The sequence below is a fragment of the Vigna unguiculata genome, chromosome 6 (genome assembly GCF_037176805.1).
Source record: "Vigna unguiculata cultivar grain cowpea cultivar isolate G323 ecotype 2 chromosome 6, ASM3717680v1, whole genome shotgun sequence".
NCBI lineage: Eukaryota > Viridiplantae > Streptophyta > Magnoliopsida > Fabales > Fabaceae > Vigna > Vigna unguiculata.
In genome coordinates, this window is record NC_140797.1 from 29,757,021 (window position 1) to 29,775,666 (window position 18,646).

At 33.2% G+C, this 18,646-nt stretch overlaps 1 protein-coding gene and 1 pseudogene across 2 annotated transcripts; both read left to right on the forward strand.

Annotated features, from left to right (window-relative positions):
• The first annotated feature begins 8,011 nt into the window (after window positions 1–8,011).
• Window positions 8,012–15,598, forward strand: LOC146885755 (uncharacterized; annotated as a pseudogene). The gene is made up of 4 exons (XR_014995700.1): window positions 8,012–12,152; window positions 12,240–12,307; window positions 15,078–15,381; window positions 15,461–15,598. The product of XR_014995700.1 is annotated as an uncharacterized LOC146885755 (transcript).
• Window positions 15,599–15,753: 155 nt separating this feature from the next.
• On the forward strand, window positions 15,754–18,248 carry LOC114189029 (uncharacterized). Its single transcript, XM_085674485.1, has 9 exons — window positions 15,754–15,982; window positions 16,064–16,544; window positions 16,637–16,830; window positions 16,916–17,148; window positions 17,230–17,397; window positions 17,472–17,579; window positions 17,676–17,751; window positions 17,824–17,919; window positions 17,997–18,248. Exons 1-9 carry the CDS (start codon window positions 15,842–15,844, stop codon window positions 18,087–18,089), a joined length of 1,590 nt encoding a protein of 529 aa, XP_085530611.1. The 5' UTR covers window positions 15,754–15,841; the 3' UTR covers window positions 18,090–18,248.
• The last annotated feature ends 398 nt before the right edge of the window (window positions 18,249–18,646 follow it).

The following is an 18,646-nucleotide window of genomic DNA, read 5'->3' on the forward strand; positions in this document are numbered from 1 at the left end:
GCTCTAAGTATCCACGTGCTCACCTGCATCAAAATTTGCTCCCATGTAACGAGTTACATGATCATGCTAAACACACACAAATAGGGTGAGTTCAAAATAAAAATACATTACAAGGTACATTATAATAAAAATTTAAAACCCCTAACATTTCTGCTACACTCAAACCTCAGACCCAAACTTTCACATCTTCCTCTGGACGCCTCTTGATTCTCCATCCTTTGATGATTACATTGGTCGATAATTGCTGCCACGAGTGTCTACTCGTCCCTCCGACTATAGGCCACCACCTATAGTCCACACGTGGGAATGATCTTGTCACGACCACAATCTGCAACACCAAGTGGAGTTCCCCAATACGAACCACAACTCGTATTTGTTCCAAGACTACCAAACTCGTCGGGTAAGACCGAGGAGGGCAATCTTTCGAAACCCATCCCTTCGAGCCACAATCTTGCACACTCCACTAGACTTTCAAAACCACCAAGCTACAACCTTAAGTGACCATGTGTTACCACAATACAAGCTACACTCGTAACTGGGCCCCCAACAAATCATCACCTCAAGGCCTCCATCCAAAGTTGTGTAGAATCCTCTTCGCAGTCCAATTTTGCACCTAGAACCGCCTAGCACATCACTTGCATTGCCTGGCAAAAATTGGTTCCAAACCGTCTAGCGGAACCCACATGCCGTCATGCGCCACACGCCTTCCAATGCCTCTGCCAGACCACTTTTGCTTGGCGGAACCTCCCCTTCCACCAGGCGCCACGCGAGTCCAATGACCATTGCCAATGTTTTGGGTCCCTATCGCTTGGCAGCTTGTCCCACATTGCCAAGTGACACACCAGTAGCGTAAGTGCTACTGGTTTTGGCACTTTTGGCAGGTTCTAATGAACCCCAATCACTCAACACAAAATTAATAACACAATTACAATTATCTAGTCATAATCTTATGACTGAATCACAATGCACACATTCATGGTTTTACAACTAAGGTCATGCCCTAAATCAATTATGATACAATCTACTATGCACTCATCATTTTACCAAATAATACCTACCACGTTTAACTTATACCAACATCACAGTTTACACATACAGACAGTCTCCAAACAGGTACTGGACAACATCCCAATCAAGGAAAATCATTTCTTTTACATTCATTTAATCCCAACTACTATGTATTCATACATATAACTAATTATCTTACATGCAATTGTGTCATTTCCACACCCTCTGCCTAATTAATCAATTTTAAGCATAATATATGCCAGATAATTCACCCAAAACACCCAACGCATAACAAAATCACAATGCAGAACGCACTGATGTGTCGCCTGGTAGCAGATTACATACCGCTAGTTGGTGCGTGCAAATTCTGGAAAAATCCCAGATTTTCCTGCACTTGCGCAAATTTTGTCAGTTCTAACATGCAATTTGGCCTTCCTTCGGTGTTCACTCAAGCTTATAAAGTTCATGCTTATTCAGTTTGAGAATATTATAATAGAACGTCATTCATACACAAAATCATGCATCTTCATCCCCAATCCCATCATGAACCCTAACCCCCAATTATACCAAGATTCATACCATTCATCAATTAATACAATCCAAAACATATAATCACCTTGCCAATCATATAGAGTTATATACAAATAGTCAATTCCAAGTATCAATTTCAACACAGAACTCAGGATTCACTTTGAGGATTATAAATTTCCTAATCACATTCATAAATTAAAGAAAACACTTAATGGATTAAAACAAGTACCTAGATCTCGGTATGAACGATTAAACACGTTTTTGTTAGAAAATAATTTTGAAAGAGGAAAAATTGATTTAACTTTGTTTATCAAAAGAGTAGGATGACATATTTTGCTGGATCAAATTTATGTAGATGACATAATTTTTGGTTCTATTGATAATTCTCTGTGTGAAGGATTTACAAGTATAATGCAGGGAGAGTTTAAAATGTCAATGATGGGAGAATTGACATTCTTCCTTGGATTGCAAATTAAGCAAATGGAAAATGGAATCTTCATTTCACAGTCTAAGTACTATAAAGAGGTACTTAATAAATTTGGAATGGATACTACTAAGGAAACAAGTACTTCTATGGGAACATCCTGTTATTTGGATAAAGATGAATCAGGTATGAAAGTTAATCAAACCATATTTAGAGGTATGATAGGTTCTCTGTTATATCTTACTATAAATAGGCATAATATTATGCAAGATGTGTGTGTATGTGCTAGATTTTAGGCTAATCCCAAAGAATCACATCTTATTGTAATAAAAAGAATTTTAAAATATTTAAAAGGAATTGTTTATTTTGGTCTTTGGTATTCATCAGGAGCTTCCCCTAGCTTAATAGGATATTCTGATGCTGATTATGGTGGTTGTAAAATTGATAGAAAAAGTACTAGTGGTACTTGTCATTAGAGATGGCAAATAAACCCGTCCCCATTTTGATGGGGAATCCCCGCATTGACTGGGTATGGGTATGGGTATGGGGAATCCCCAACTTTTTCAGTTGGGTATGGGGATGGGTATGGGGATGTACATATACCCGCCATAATACCCGTCCCCGCCATATCTCCATTCTCGTTTAAATTATTAAAACATTCACAATTAATCAAGTAACCCCTATATATATATATATATTTTTTTTTTCTTTTTTTTTAATTATTTCATTTGTCATGAAACTCATTCTCATCTCCAATATATTTTTTATCTTATCATAACCTTTATGTAATTATGTTAAAATGATGTATGTTAATAAAAAAAAATTATGCCTCACATTTGAATATTTATATTATTTTTTAATATTTTTATTTATTATAAATTTTCCTTTCACATGAGAATGTTTATACTCTCAATATAAGCTAATATGAAAAAATTCTTTACTTATTATTATTATTAATTTTTGTTTAATTTGAAGAACTCTTTTGTTTCATTAAAATAATTTTTGTTATTTTTCAACCATTAAGTATATATGTTGATATTTGAAAAGTTTTCTTAGTTCTCTAAGATATTTTTCGTCTTATCATACCTTAGTTATACATTTGATTTTCTTTGTGTGATTTTTTTCGATAGTCTCTCAAATTATTTCTAAAACACACATTTGTTAGTTTTTTAATATTTTGATTTATTGTTTTTATTTTCATCATGTAGAATAATATTTCGATATATTCTATCTAATTATTTTTTATTTTATAACTCATTATTAATCATAATGTAATTTTTTCACTTTAAATTTTGTTTGAAGTGGTTAAAATTATATATATATATATAATGATATTTAGGAATAGTATATGATAATTCACTACAAGAAAAAAATGAAATGGTGACTGATTTAGTCAGTAACCCATATCAGTCACTATTTTTCGTCATTGGTGGTAGTAGTTGATTTATTGTCTAAATCAATGACTAAATTAGTGACCGATTCAATGATGGAATCGGTACTTGATTTAGTGACCAATTTAATTACTAATTTATTTGTAATTTAATGACAAATTTTTTGGTCACTAATGATATTTCTATTTAATTTTAACCACTTCAAACATAATTTAATAATTAGTTCTCTAAGGTATTTTTCATTTTATCATACCTTAATTATACATTTGATTTCCTTTGTACGATTTCTTTCGATAGTCTCTCAAATTATTTCTAAAACACACATTTGTTAGTTTTTTAATATTTTTATTTATTGTTTATTTTCATCTTGTAGAATAATATTTCGATATATTCTATCTAATCACTAGTGCAAAATAAGCTTTTTATACCTACATTATTATACCTGTTCAAATCCATCAGGTATAAAATAAGAGGCGGATAAGAATTTTGTAAATAATATGAGATTTTTTATGCCAATTATACTTTCAACCGGTATAAAAATTAATGCGATGGCATTTTTGTAATATTGAAAAAGACTTTTATACCGGTATAACTAAAATTGGTATAAATTTCGTATATATAAAAATATATATTATTTTTTTTAATTTTTGAAAGAGATACTATACTCGTTGACCTTGTAACCGGCACAATATGTTTCCCATTTCCCATTTCTTTCGATAATTTCTTTTCCTTAACATGGCTCTTCGTTTCCAACGTAGTTGATTGTTTTGTCGCTCCCACTTCCCGACACCCACCGTCACTGTGTGAACTTGCCGCCACCGTGCGAAGCCGCTACCACCATGCGAAGTGTCGTCACCGTTCCCGACACCCACCGTCACTGTGCGAACTCGCCGCCACCGTGCGAAGCCGCTACCACCGTGCGAAGTGCCGTCACCGTGCGCGAAGTCGCCGCCACCGTGCGAAGTCGCCTACGAAGTCTCCGTCACCGTCGCGTGTTGTTTCTGTGCTCTTCGTCTGCTAGCATCACTGGTGCGAAGTCGCCTACGAAGTCACTCCTAGTCTGTGTCGCCCTCACTGTCCATCTCTTTTCTCCTTTTGAAGGTCAACATTTGAACCCTAACCACGCATTACTGTTGTTTTGTTGAATGAGTGAAATTGGTAGGTTTGTTCCTTTACAGGAGTTAAGTGTGATCGATGTTGGAGTGAAAACGGTCAAGGTTAGCTTTTAGTTCTCGTTAATCCCTTCATGAATTTTGTCTCTGTACTTTCTTGCTCTTATTTAAACTTGAGTGTTCATTTGTTATTTGTGCTTACAATTGATTCAAGTCATTAAACTTAGTCAATTTACATTACTTGGTAGTAATCTTTTCACACAATGCTTCCATTAAAACTAATCAATTTTCTTTTAGCGTATCTATCTGCAATGAACACCTTAAAATTGAGTCTGTGCTTCAGATTGTAATTATCATTGTATTTTAGCCTAATCCACTTTCAGTTGGCAACAAACTTACACTAAATCAGTACATGCCTCACATTCCTTTGATGTGATGACCAACTAGTTTTATAAATTAGACATTCTTAGGGTCAATTTTAATTTGTCTGAAAGCATGGAGAGTCTATAATGCATGCAAAAATATGAATATAGAATGCAGAAACTGAATTGGAATAACTTGCATAGATAATTTGGATCACCACCTATAGTAACACGCTTCCTTTGTCCACCAAATATACCTCGCAACATTTCATCCCCACCACAATATCAACACATATTTCCAGCCCCAAGATCTGTAAATAACAAATAAACAAATTCTTGGGAGCTGTTAAGAATGTATTTTTGAAGTAGGAGTTATATCAACTTAAGTACATATTCTGTCATCATTTGATTTGCTTCCTGGCTTTTAGATGCTTTTGCCTGGTATCACCAGAAGTCAGGAACATGAAAAGGCAACTTGTTCATCACAATATAAATTCAGTGAATTTTTATTTAATCATAGCCTTTATAATATCCCTGGACTGTGAGAGTTTAACAAAATTCAATAACTGAAATGATTTTCCCCTAAGCAGTTTTTACTCCTATATGAACATCATGCTGACTAATATAGGCAGAAGTTCTCTGGGGTACAAATTCATTCATCTCATGCCCATTATAAGTCACTCTCCGAGAAACCTGTAGAATAAATCAACACTTGAGTTGGACATAACCAATTGAAATAGAAAGCCAATGAAGAAAAGTGGAATTCTTTTTTCACCTTAAGATCTGGATCAAGCTTTCCTGCCAGAGCCAAAAGGAGTGTGTTTTTTCCAAAACTTGGAGGACCTAAAAGCAATTCTTTAGAACTGATAATTGAAATGCATTGTCCTAAACAAAAAGTGTGGCCATTGCACTAGGTTTCTTTTTTGATGTTAAAGTAGTGGCAGCTTTTCCTATCTGATACCTGGGCTCGTGTCATTCTTCTTTGCTGTTATATAAACTAATTTTTTTATAGGTATAGTATATAAAAATATGCGTTTGTATAGGTAATAAATTTATTTTTTATTAAATGATGTACATATATCTTAATTTATGTTATACGTATTTTACTTTTGTATTGATTTAAATGTATTTTACTTTTGTATTGATTTAAATATTACGTTAGCCTTATAAATAATAACAAATCATAGAAGAATGGATGTTTTAATGCTTATAATGAACTAAAATAAATTTTTAAAGAGAAAAGCTTTATAATATGATAATGAGAAAAATATTTAATTACTTTTTTTTCTTTAAACCAATTTCTTCCAATTTCTTAGTCAACCATAATTTTTCAAGACATTAAAATCTAACTAAGAAGCGGACTTCTACTGCTAAATATTCTTTTGTATAGATACAGATTTTGAGATTAAACCCTTGATTAAATATTTAAAAAGAAAACAGTTCCATCACATAATTAATTGAAGTGTACTAATTGTTTGTTACGAAATATTTTAAATTTGATTATGTATATAGTGAAAGATCATAAGTGGAGCTGCAAATTAGTTTGATTGATTGAAATTTGAATGTCTTTATCTATGCAGAATCCAACTCGTAATTGTAATGATTTTTATGAGTAATTATGTTATGATTAGTTTAGGGTGTGAATGATGTTGATATGTTGGAATTATTTTGGGTCTTTTGGAGAATCCCCTTATCTTCGTATTGTTTGTATCTCTAATCAATACTAAAAATATTATAAAAGATAAAGAACGTAAGTCAAAAGTAAGAAGAAGAGAAATGGAGAAGTTGATAATAAGAAATGATCAAATTTGGGTTCCCCAAGGGTCGGGGATTTTGGACCCACCCTTTTCATTGCAGACAAATGTACCACTAAGATAAGAATCACAACATTGCTTTTGTTCCGTTCTTTGTGATTAAAAATAATATTTGTTTACTTTCATCATGAAAAAGGTGTTTGATTTCATTAGTCAATTCTTGCCAATCTAATTCATTCTCATTGAATTTTGCACATTACTCACTTTGTTGTCATGCATTTTAACTTTGCATTCATGTGTTTTTTCTGATATTGTTTATAGCGTAGTTCTTTGTGCCTATATGTCATGCTTTAGGATAGCCATTTTAGTTTTAATTGTCATTTACACTTTCTTATTTTAAAAACCCCACAATCTTTGCATTTCATTCTCTGAAAGACTTATACAATCAACTACTTGACTCATGTTTTCTTGGATTGATACCTTGGTTGACCCTATACCACATTAGGGGGTAACCTCAGATTTTGTTTGAATCTGAACGCGATAAAGGGTTCAACACTTGCTTTCTTGTAATTGCATCAATGTCCTTTCTTAACATGGGGATGTATCATAGAAATTCTTATTAATGTCTTTTTAAGAGTGTCAGTTATCTAGCATTGAGCTTAGTTCAATCTTTCAGATGGCCAAGTTGAGAAAATTAGTCTCTGTATTTAATTTGGATTGATGCATGTTTATGTACCATGTCATTTTGTTAGGAAGGGAAGAGGTCTTGTGACGAATGTAGAATTATATAGTATGACACTCTTATTCAAGTGTTCGTTAATTGTTAAGTTTTTTATTCATACTTCTTAGATTTCCTTTTATCTTAATTATCAACACCATTGCTTGTGTGGATGCCTTGATAATAATTTCTTAGAGAAGAAAATTCTGCTACTACTATCTCATCCTACAAAATTTTAACACAGTTTCATTTCCATGTGGTATTTTCTTTCTTCCAACACGTGTTTACCATACACCAATTTCAAAATCAAACCCTCTTTATCTTATAACGTGTAAAGAAAGGTCATATACTAATATTGAACTATTATTAGTCTTTTAGTTGACATAAGTCTTCTTACAGAAGAACGTTCAAGTATCATAACTGACATGTATTTTTATGAATGGCTTCATCTTACCAAAATTTGAAATGGCTTCATATATTTTATGTATCATAACTGTTGGTTGGTGCATTTCTTAATTGATATTTCCAATCTTGTTAAATTTAACATGCAGGCAGATTCCATATATTTTATGATTGCATTATTAGGAAGCTTGTTATGAGAAATTCTGAAGCTTTATTTCATTAACTTTTAAATATGGCAGGGGTTGTTGTCAGCTTTAAAAGCATATCTGACAAAGATTTGGGAGCTCTTGTAGAAACACTTTTGTTTTTGTTTTGCAAAGGTTTTCTTTCTTGGGAAGACTTCTGGATAGGTAATATCGATCTTCTATGTATACAAAATGTTTGCTACTGCATCTCCTACTTGTTTATATCTTTTAATATGGTTATTGTTTATATCTTTTAATATGGTTATTGTATATATAATTAACATAACATTTGTATTCAATTAATTGTTACAAACTAGAAGATTGTTCAATGCTTTACATGTCATCTACAAGTGAATTTGTAATCACCAAGTCAGGCTGAATCAATAATCTAATGTTAGTAGTAATCTAATTTAGGCAACAGATGACTTCGGTGATTGCATTAATGCAGATCTTAAATATTGGACTTAGATGAAAAAAAAGAGAACATTTTCTAAAAACATGAGACATAGTTGATTAAGGAATTACTCAGGAGTTGTACTGCACAACCAGAAAAATTTAATCACAATTCAGCTATATCAGTGCTGGTTATTAGAGGGAAAAAATCACATGTCTGAATAAATAAGCATGCATGCAAAAAAGAAAGAGTCCAGATTCTAACTATATGCCCATGATGATGCTTTTTGCTATATTTTGCAATTCGCAACTGGTTGCACATATTCGTAGTTTATGTTTCATGAATCAATATTCGGCTGTTGATATAATTGTTAGTGTGCTACCTTGTGTTTGATGTCGTAGTTCTTTGTTTCTGGCAGAGACTGCTTGTTTCTTCTATAGAACTGTTTACTACATGATTTTCTGCCCTATTTTGTATAATGATGTAGTGATGTAGTCAAATGAGTTGTTATGTTATATTAAATGATGGTAATGTTGAGTTCACAGATTGGACTACGTGTTTGGCTGTTTCTGAGCTCTAACCAAAAGTAGTGGTGTTAATTTATACACACAACAATGGACCGGAGTTGGATAAATTTTTTACGCACAACAAATGAATATGAGAACGGAGTAGAAGAATTTCTTGAATTTGCAAATATGAATGTTCCGGATAATAATGGAAAATTCTACTGCCCGTGTGTTAATTGTTTGAATGAGAGAAAACTGCCAACTAACGTTATTCGGGAGCATGTTCTTTGTGATGGTTTCTTAAAGAGCTACACAAAGTGGATATGGCATGGTGAATTAATATACATGCCAAGTGTAGATGTGTCTGAAGTAGAAGAAGTTGATCTAGAGATGGATGATCGAATGGAGGAAATGATTCGTGATATTGGACATGATTCCTTTCAACGTGCAAATGTGTATGACAATTTGTGCAATGACGCAGAAAAACCTCTGTACGCAGAATGCACTAAGTATACTCGATTGTCAGCGGTATTAAAATTGTTCAATGTGAAGGCAAGAAATGGGTGGACTGATAAAAGCTTCACGGAATTACTTGAGTTGTTGAGTGACATGCTTCCTAAAGGTAACACGTTGCCAACACGCAATTATGATGCGAAGAAGATATTGTGTCCGATGTGTATGGAGTATCAAAAAATTCATGCATGCCCAAACGATTGTGTCTTGTACAGGAAGGAGTTAGCCATGTTACATCAATGTCCACGATGTGCGGTGTCACGATACAAACAGAAACATAGTGAGTTTGAATCTGATAGTAAGGGTCCTCCGGCGAAAGTTTTGTGGTATCTTCCTATAGTTCCACGGTTGAAACGTTTATTCAGCAATGCAAATGATGCAAAACTCATGAGATGGCATGTAGATGGACGTACAACAGATGGCCATTTGAGACATCCGGCAGATGGTTTGCAATGGAAGAAAATTGATTCCATGTTCCCAAATTTCTCCAATGATTCAAGGAACATTAGATTTGGACTTGCTACAGATGGAATGAATCCATATGGTAACTTGAGCAGTAAACATAGTTCATGGCCTGTTCTATTAGTGATTTACAATTTACCTCCTTGGTTGTGCATGAAACGCAAATATGTTATGTTATCCTTGATGATCTCAGGTCCAAGACAACCAGGAAACGACATTGATATTTATTTAACCCCATTAGTTGAAGGTTTGAAGATGTTATAGGAGGAGGGTGTTGATATGTTTGATGGGTACACTAGTGATTCATTCAAGTTGCATGCCATGTTATTTTGTACAATCAATGACTTTCTAGCATATGGTAATTTAAGTGGATATAGCACTAAGTGTCACAAAGCATGCCCTATATGTGAAGAAGGCACATGTCACCATCAACTACAACATGGAAGGAAAATAGTATACCTTGGACATAGAAGATTTCTTAGTACAAACCATCCATATCGTAAATTGAAGAAAGCATTTAATGGGTGTCAAGAAAATGAATTAGCTCCAATGGTTTTAAGTGGATCACAAGTATATGAGCGTGTGAAAGACATTGGGGATGTGTTTGGAAAGATGAAAAATAAAGGCACTTCAAGCAACATGTGGAAGAAAAGATCAATTTTCTTTGATCTCCCATATTGGAGGGTGCTTGATGTGAGACATTGTATAGATGTTATGCATGTAGAGAAAAATGTGTGTGATAGTATTATCGGAACACTCCTCAATATTCAAGGCAAGACGAAAGATGGTCTAAATGCTCGTTTGGACTTAGTTGAAATGGGTATAAGAGAACAATTAGCTCCACAATCACATGGTAAGCGAACATACTTGCCTCCAGCATGTCACACATTGTCTAAACAAGAGAAGAGAAGTTTTTGTGAGATTTTACAAGGTGTGAAAGTTCCACTAGGTTACTCTTCCAATTTTAAAAGACTTGTATCCATGAAAGATCTAAAATTACTTGGGTTAAAATCTCATGATTGTCATGTATTAATGCAACAACTTCTACCAGTGGCTATTCGAGGCATATTGCCTAAGAATGTTAGATATACCTTAACAAGATTATGCTTCTTTTTTAATGCAATATGTAGTAAGGTTATCGATATTGAGAAGTTGGATCAGTTAGAAGATGAGGTTGTACTCATATTGTGTCAGTTGGAGATGTATTTTCCTCCATCATTCTTTGATATTATGGTCCATCTAATTATTCATTTAGTCCGAGAAGTTAGAATTTGTGGTCCAGTATTCTTACGATGGATGTACCCTATTGAATGATACATGAAGATATTAAAAGGGTATGTAAAGAACCAATATCGTCCAGAAGCATCAATTGTTGAAAGATATATTGCAGAGGAAGCTATTGAGTTCTGTACAGACTACTTATCACAAGTTGAAGCTATAGGGGTACCGAAGTCTCGTTACCATGAAAGAGGTGCTGGTAAGGGTACTCGAAGTGCAAAAGTTATAACTCTGAGTAGGGATGAAGTTCTCCAAGCACATTTATATATATTGAATAACACTAAAGAAGTCATCCCCTATTTAAGTTCTCATAAAGATATTGTGAAGAGAAATAATCTACGAATGTCTCAAAAGTGGGTCATTAATGAGCACAACAAAACTTTTTTGAAGTGGTTCAAACAACAGGTTCAAAATGACAATACAACTTCTGATACATTAAATTGGCTAGCAAGTGAGCCAAACTATGATGTCTTATGCTGGAGTGGGTATGATATAAACAATTATACATTTCATACAAAAGACGAAGATGAAAAAAGCACCACACATAATAGTGGAGTAATGGTTGTAGCTAAATCAATGCATTTCTCAAGTTCAAAGGATAAATATCCGATTATGGCCTCAATGTGCTACTTTGGTGTAATTGAAGATATTTGGGTAATAGATTACATAAGTTTCAGAGTACCTATTTTTAAATGTAAGTGGGTTGATGGTAATACTGGCGTGAAGACTGATGATCTAGGTTTTACCTTGGTTGACCTAGAAAAGGAAGGTTATACTAAAGAGCCATTCATCATGGCATCTCAAGCAAAACAAGTGTTTTATGTCACTGATCCCGCTAACAAAAGATGGTCAGTGGTTCTCCAAGGCAGAACCATACATTATACTGATTACATTGATGAATTGATACTTGATATTAGCGAAACTCCATCCTTCTCATCAAATATGCCGACCTTGAATGTCGACAATGAAGTAGATGATGTTCATGTCGTACGTGATGACCACAATGAAGGGTTATGGGAGAACATTCTAACTTGACCCATTTATTTATGTGCTCATAAACTTGTGTGCGGCTTTTCTTCACGCTCTTCATCTTTCTCAGTTCAAGTTAATTGGTACATTTTATCCCTTCTTGTTCATTGTTTTAAAAACTACAATTCATGTGGTTCACTTCATCTTTATTTCTTTCATATTCTTCATAGGTGGGTAGGTTCAAAGTTTTGATCTGAAGCCATTACAAACAAGATAACCTAATATCCATTGCTTTCAGGTAACTTTTATATTCTACTTTTTCTATATGATTACGTGAATATTCTTTAAAACCTTAAAGTTGCATATCAATTTTTTATGTGAATATATAGATAGCAGATAGATAAATAGGAAGGTAGGTAGGTAGATAATATGAGTTCAACTAAGATTATGTGGTTTAGCCCTAAGATAAAGATATAGATATATATATATATATATATATATATATATATATATATATATATATATGCTCTAGCTAGTTGATGAAATCAGAGGTTTATAATTTCTGAGGAACACATATTCTGGGAGACAAATTTTCCAGCACAGATAGTTTGGCAAAACATGGGATGTCATGTTTCTCATATTTTCTTTCATGGCTGATGATGATGCAATCATCTTTTTTTATTCACCAGTTAACTCTTTTCTTGTTTCCCGACAGTTTTGTCTTTTATACATAAAACATAATAGAGTATGTTTTAAAGTACATATATTACAAACATGTTTCGTTTTAATATTAGTTATATTGTGTACAAAAATTTATACAAGGTTGTTTTTCCACCATTAATTCCATTTTATGTGGATTCAATATCCTGTATATAAATAATAGTTCTTCTTTTCACACAACCTTACATGCAGCTCTTATTTTTTATTACATAAAGCTGATGATAATGTTAAGAAAGCAAAAAGTATTTTCATTTGCGTATGTAAAGTTCTAATATTTGCATAAAAATCAACGTATGATGGCCCCAATTTCAACTTTTATCCTACTTTACCATTCAATTAAACGCACATAACAGCCTTGGAATCGCCCAGTTTTCCTCCAAAAGTCATGACCGAGGAAAGACGAGACACCTAACTTTATTTCATAATAGCATTCATTACAAAATCTTTCTTTTTTTAAAGCACAAAGTTTCCTTTTTTAAAGCTATCAATAGAGTTTTTCATTCACAAAAATTGAAGTACCATTGTCCCATTTCCAACTTCTAGGATACTTAACCTAAATTTATTAAACATAAGAAAACTTGAAATCCATCTCCCAAATGCAAAAGAAATCCAACTGATTTCTATAAAATATGTATACAATATAAATATAAATATAAATATAAATATAAATATAAATTATAAAATTCACATTTAACACTATGTATTGATATTTATATTGATTATAAATTTTGATGTAGATGCTAGTAATGTAATAAGTATGTCATATTTTATATAATATGTGTCACATATTGTGCGAGTTATCTTAAAGAACAGATGTAATATATGTGTTTGTATATGATGTGGGTGTAGCGACAACTGTGGTTGTTGAAAAAAGCAAAAGTTAGAGGCACAATGTCAAAAGTGAAGGTGGTATTGTGGTGTGGACCCACAAAGTTTGGAAAAGTCACCGGCAAAGTTCTTTTAAAATTTGAACGAATGTCCTATGGCCTCATTCAGAATGGATTTTAGTTTTTCAGCACTGTTTTCAGTTGTAAGTCTCGAAACAAAGACAATATTAGTAGTAGAGACGATGATTGTTTTGGCAGAAATAGCGATAGTAGTAGTAGCAATAATGATGATAGTGTATGTGTTTCAAAATTAAGTGAAAAATTATTCCAGCTCCATTTTGGCTAAATGCATTTTGTTTTGAAAATTGCAGTTGAACTGAAAACTCACAATCACCCAAAACAGGGCTTAAGATGTTTCAATGTCTAGACTAAAATTTTCACCAGGTTGAGTACGGAAGAAGACCGAAGAGCATAATCATGCCCTAACTCACCATTACTGTTTTTACTAAGCTTCTCATGATTAAGTTTTGCCATGCATTTGTATCATTGTATGCATGCTTATCAAAATTGAGAGTACGAGTTAAAACAAAAATAAACACTCCCACACCCTCTAACATATCCTTATTTGTTTCTCTTATTCTCTTTTCGATTCTCTTGCAGATGGTTTTTCTTTTGCTGATAATTGAAATGTACTTTTATCTTCGTTTATTAAATTGTTTTCATTGAAGTTTCCAGAATCCATCCAAATAAAGACTTTTCATCTCTTAAGCACATTAGATCCCAGTTGATAGTAAGTACACAACTCTAATCATTTTTCTTGTCTTGATTCCTCTGTTACATCCAATGTAAATTTTGAAATTGATATTATAAGTCTATTGTTCATTATGTATCCTTTTGTCATTCAATTTCATCTATTTATTTCTCAAAATAAAATTTTCAACGACATCATGATCTACACCTGTGCATGATGTCAATTACCAATGTGTTTTTAGCCTTGGACTTGTGTACAAATCACTTCAATAGCAAAATTTTTATCCTTTGCTAACAGTTCAAAACCTGTTCATTTACTTATGCTTATATGTTCTAGTTTTAAACTTTTTTACTTGCCTTTCTACATCTTCCCCTAACAAAATGTTCTAGTAACATTTTTATAAATGTCTAAATTGATACGTAAAAATGTTAGCAGTACTTCTTTATAATTCATTTTGAAGAATCATCTGTCATGCTTATTTGGCACTTACTTTTTGACCTATATAGTCACAACTCTCCCCGGTTACTGAACAGTTTTTTGCTAATGCAGCTACAATCTGGCACAGAGATTAAGTTTAGTTTGTGAAATTGAAAAGAAAAGTTATTGACTTGATTTATTATCAGTTTGAGGGAATACCCGAGTTTCATTACTTTTGTTGATGATTCACTGTATTGAGTTTGTGGCTGACTTAGCTAGAGACTAATTGATGCATGTAAATGTTAAATAGAAATTATTTATTAATTTTCACTAACAATTATTTATTTGAATAGGGAAATGCCCGGTGACACACCATTTGGTGACCTTCCACCTTCACAAGGTGGGGACAAGATTCATACATGTACCAAAAAAAATGGTAGGCGTGGAACTAGGTTGAGGGAGTTAACAGTCAGTCGTAGTGCGGATCAAAGATTGCCTATCCAATTTGATATGCAAACTGGTAAAGCTTTGAGAGATAATAGCACAAAATTCACCAGCTATGTGGCCTTGCTTGGTAGGAGCAAGTCATCCATTCTTATAGATGATTGGGACCATGTTCCAGAGACAGTAAAGAATCAGATTTGGCTAAGTGTCCAAGTATGAAATCTTAACTTATATAATTTATTACGTACATATAACTGATATTTAACATATGTAATCCATTCTTATTATACAGGTCACATATGATGTCCCAAATAGTAATCTGTTGAGGACGAAATGGATTTCATTTGCTGGGGAACGATGGAAGGGTTTTAAGACGGACCTTACAAGTCGTTATATCTATGGTCCCTTAAGTGATAAAAACCCTTGTGAGAAGTATTCGTTCCTTGATGAAGACACATGGCAGGCTTTTAAGGAAAGGTGATTAAATCCTGTCTTTTAGGTAAATTCATATTATATGTAGGTTTAACTATTTAATTGAACATATTGCTAAAATAAATCATTCTTTATACTTTGGTGCTCATAGGCTAAGAGGAAAGCTGCACAAGAGATAGCAAGAAAGAATGTCCACCCCCATAGATTGTCTCGTGGGGGTTATGATAAATTGGAGCAGAAGATGATGAAAGAGGCATCTGCCTCTAATTCCAGTGGGACTACTGTTACTCATCCTCCTCGTCATGATAAATGGAAAAGAGCTCGTCAAAAACCAACAGGGGATTACATATCTGTAGAAACAGAAAGCGTAGCTAGGCGTACTGTAAGAAACTCAAACTAATTTATTTTTAGATGTGTATTAATATATTTTTTTTAATCTTAACTTAAAGTTTTTGTGTTGTAGGATGAACTGGTCGAGCAAAGCACACAAGGATCATTCATTCCACAGGGGCGTGAGGACATATTGGCAGTTGCCATTGGTCGTCTAGAGCATCCTGGACGTGTTCGTGGTGTTGGAAAATTTGTAGGCATCCGTCAATTCTTTGGTCCTCCATCAGCTAATCATAATAAAGTAAATATCAATGAGGAAGTTATCATGTCCATCAAAGAAGAAATGAGAGAACAAATGAGGGAGGAAATTAGGGAGGAGATTAAGAAGGAGATGAAGAAAGAGTACTTTGATATGAAGGCACAATTGTTATCAGACATGAGAGCAGAGTTAGCCTCTCCCTCAGCCCAGCCTTGTAATCCTCATCAACAACCTTCTATTATTTGTGTAAGCACAAAGGGGAGTTGTGATGTTCCTCTTGAAGAGGCTTCTCTCATTGGTGATGCAGATTACGAGTTGTTCATTGATGATCTCCTGCAGTCCTTGGTGGCTTTAGGTAATTTGTCTAATTATATTGTTTTGCATGTATTTGTTTTAGCCTAACTATATTGTCTTATTTATTTTACAAATATTATTTGGTTACCTTAGGTAAAATGTATGCATTGGGGTCAACAATACACCATGCAACCATTGCAGATGATATGATGAGAGTAGTGGTTGTAGATGTTCGAGATGCTACTGCTCCAGTCCCAGTGCCCACTCAAGAGGTTAAGACAGTGGGGCAGGCCCCTGGAAATTTTATCCTTTGGCCAGTTAGATTAGCAAAAGTAATTGCAAAGGAGGTAATTGTCCTTACTTGTTTTAATTATGCATTTATTTACATCGGTGTATACTAATGTTATTTAATACTTTAAATATGTATAGCAGATTAGAGTACAAGAAAAGGAAGATGTGAATGAATCATTACCACAACAGACAATTCTAGAACGACTTGGTGCAATGGTAGCGACTATCGCCTTGCAACCTATACAATTAGAAATGCCTCCCCAAGCCACAAATAGGACCTTCAACACCCCTTTTTTTATATGTCAAAAGGATATTTTTGAAGTTCTCTCTAGCACTGATATGTTATGTATATCAGTAATACAACTTTGGTTGTTGTAAGTAAACTTTTATTACTTTTATGAAGTTTGAATATATTCAATATGTTATTCTTATATTATTTATTTTCAATGTTTAAGGTATTTACATCGTAGATGCACTGAGAAGAAGAATGATCACATATATGGATTTATTGATCCTATTGCCATTCAAGGTGTTGGGAATAAAAGTGAAGAGGTTCAAAAGTACCTATTAGAGGCATTTGATGTTGGGAAAAAAGAAGTGTACTTAGCGCCTTATTTGCAGCAGTAAGAATGTCTTTTATACATTAAATTATATTTATGTAGAACTTAATTGTATATAATGGTATTTGAATTTGTAGGGGTCATTGGCAGTTGTTGGTAATTCTTCCTCAGAAGTTTGTTGTGGTTCTTTTGTGTTCATTACAGAAGAAGCCTAACACTCTGAAAATTAAAAGTACTTTACAAGCGTAAGTTTTTTTTATTAACTTATTTTTTGTGTTATATAATTTAATTTTACTAAGTTCCATATTAGGCAAAATTTCAATATACATTAAATTTTACAGAGCGGTTGAGGCTCATTCTAGGTTGCAGGGACAACAAATCACTTCTAGAAAGAAGTTGCAGTTCATTGCGCCAACTGTAAGTAGTTAATCTTCAAACTGTTGAAATACAATTATCAAATTTATGACATTATATGAATTTAACTTGTAGTGCTCACGTCAACCGGGAAGCTATGAGTGTGGATATTATACCATGAGGCACATGCATAGAATCATATCCGCAAACATTGTTGACTCATGGGATATGGTAATATGTACAATTTATAAATCACATCTTAAGTATTTATCACTAAAAGATTGTTGACTCAACTATTCATTGTGTAGATTTTCAATGACACATCTCCAATGGATCAAGGAGTCTTGAAGGAAGTTCGTGAGCAGTGGGCTTCGTTTCTTTTAAGTGTTTATATAAGATGATGTTAGGTGTTTTATGACTTATATAGTAATTTGTTTTGGAGTAGTATTATATTTTATATAAACATTAGATTCTATTTCATGTATATATTAGATTGAATGAGATTTGTTTTCTGGATGTTTTGGGTTATTACATACAGTATATAAGATGATGTTAGGTGTTTTATGACTTATATTCGTTTTGGAGTAGTATTATATTTCATATAAACAATAGATTCTATTTCAAGTAAATATTAGATTGAATGAGATTTGTTTTCTGGATGTTTTGGGTAATTATATACAGGTTTGGTATGTGGTAAGAAGCATAAACGAATGTTTCATAAAAAAATAATAAATCACTTTTTATACCGGTTAAGGTCATACTTGGTGTAAAATGTGTAATTTTTTATACCGGTTGGAACTATAATCGGTGTAGTAAGTCATTTTTTTTAACATAACTTTCCATTTCCAAGAGGACTTTCTATATCGGTTTTTAGAAATGGTATAAAAAATAATTTTTTTATACCTATCATGGAACCGCTGTAGAAAGATCAAACATTCTATACCACCTGCATCTATAC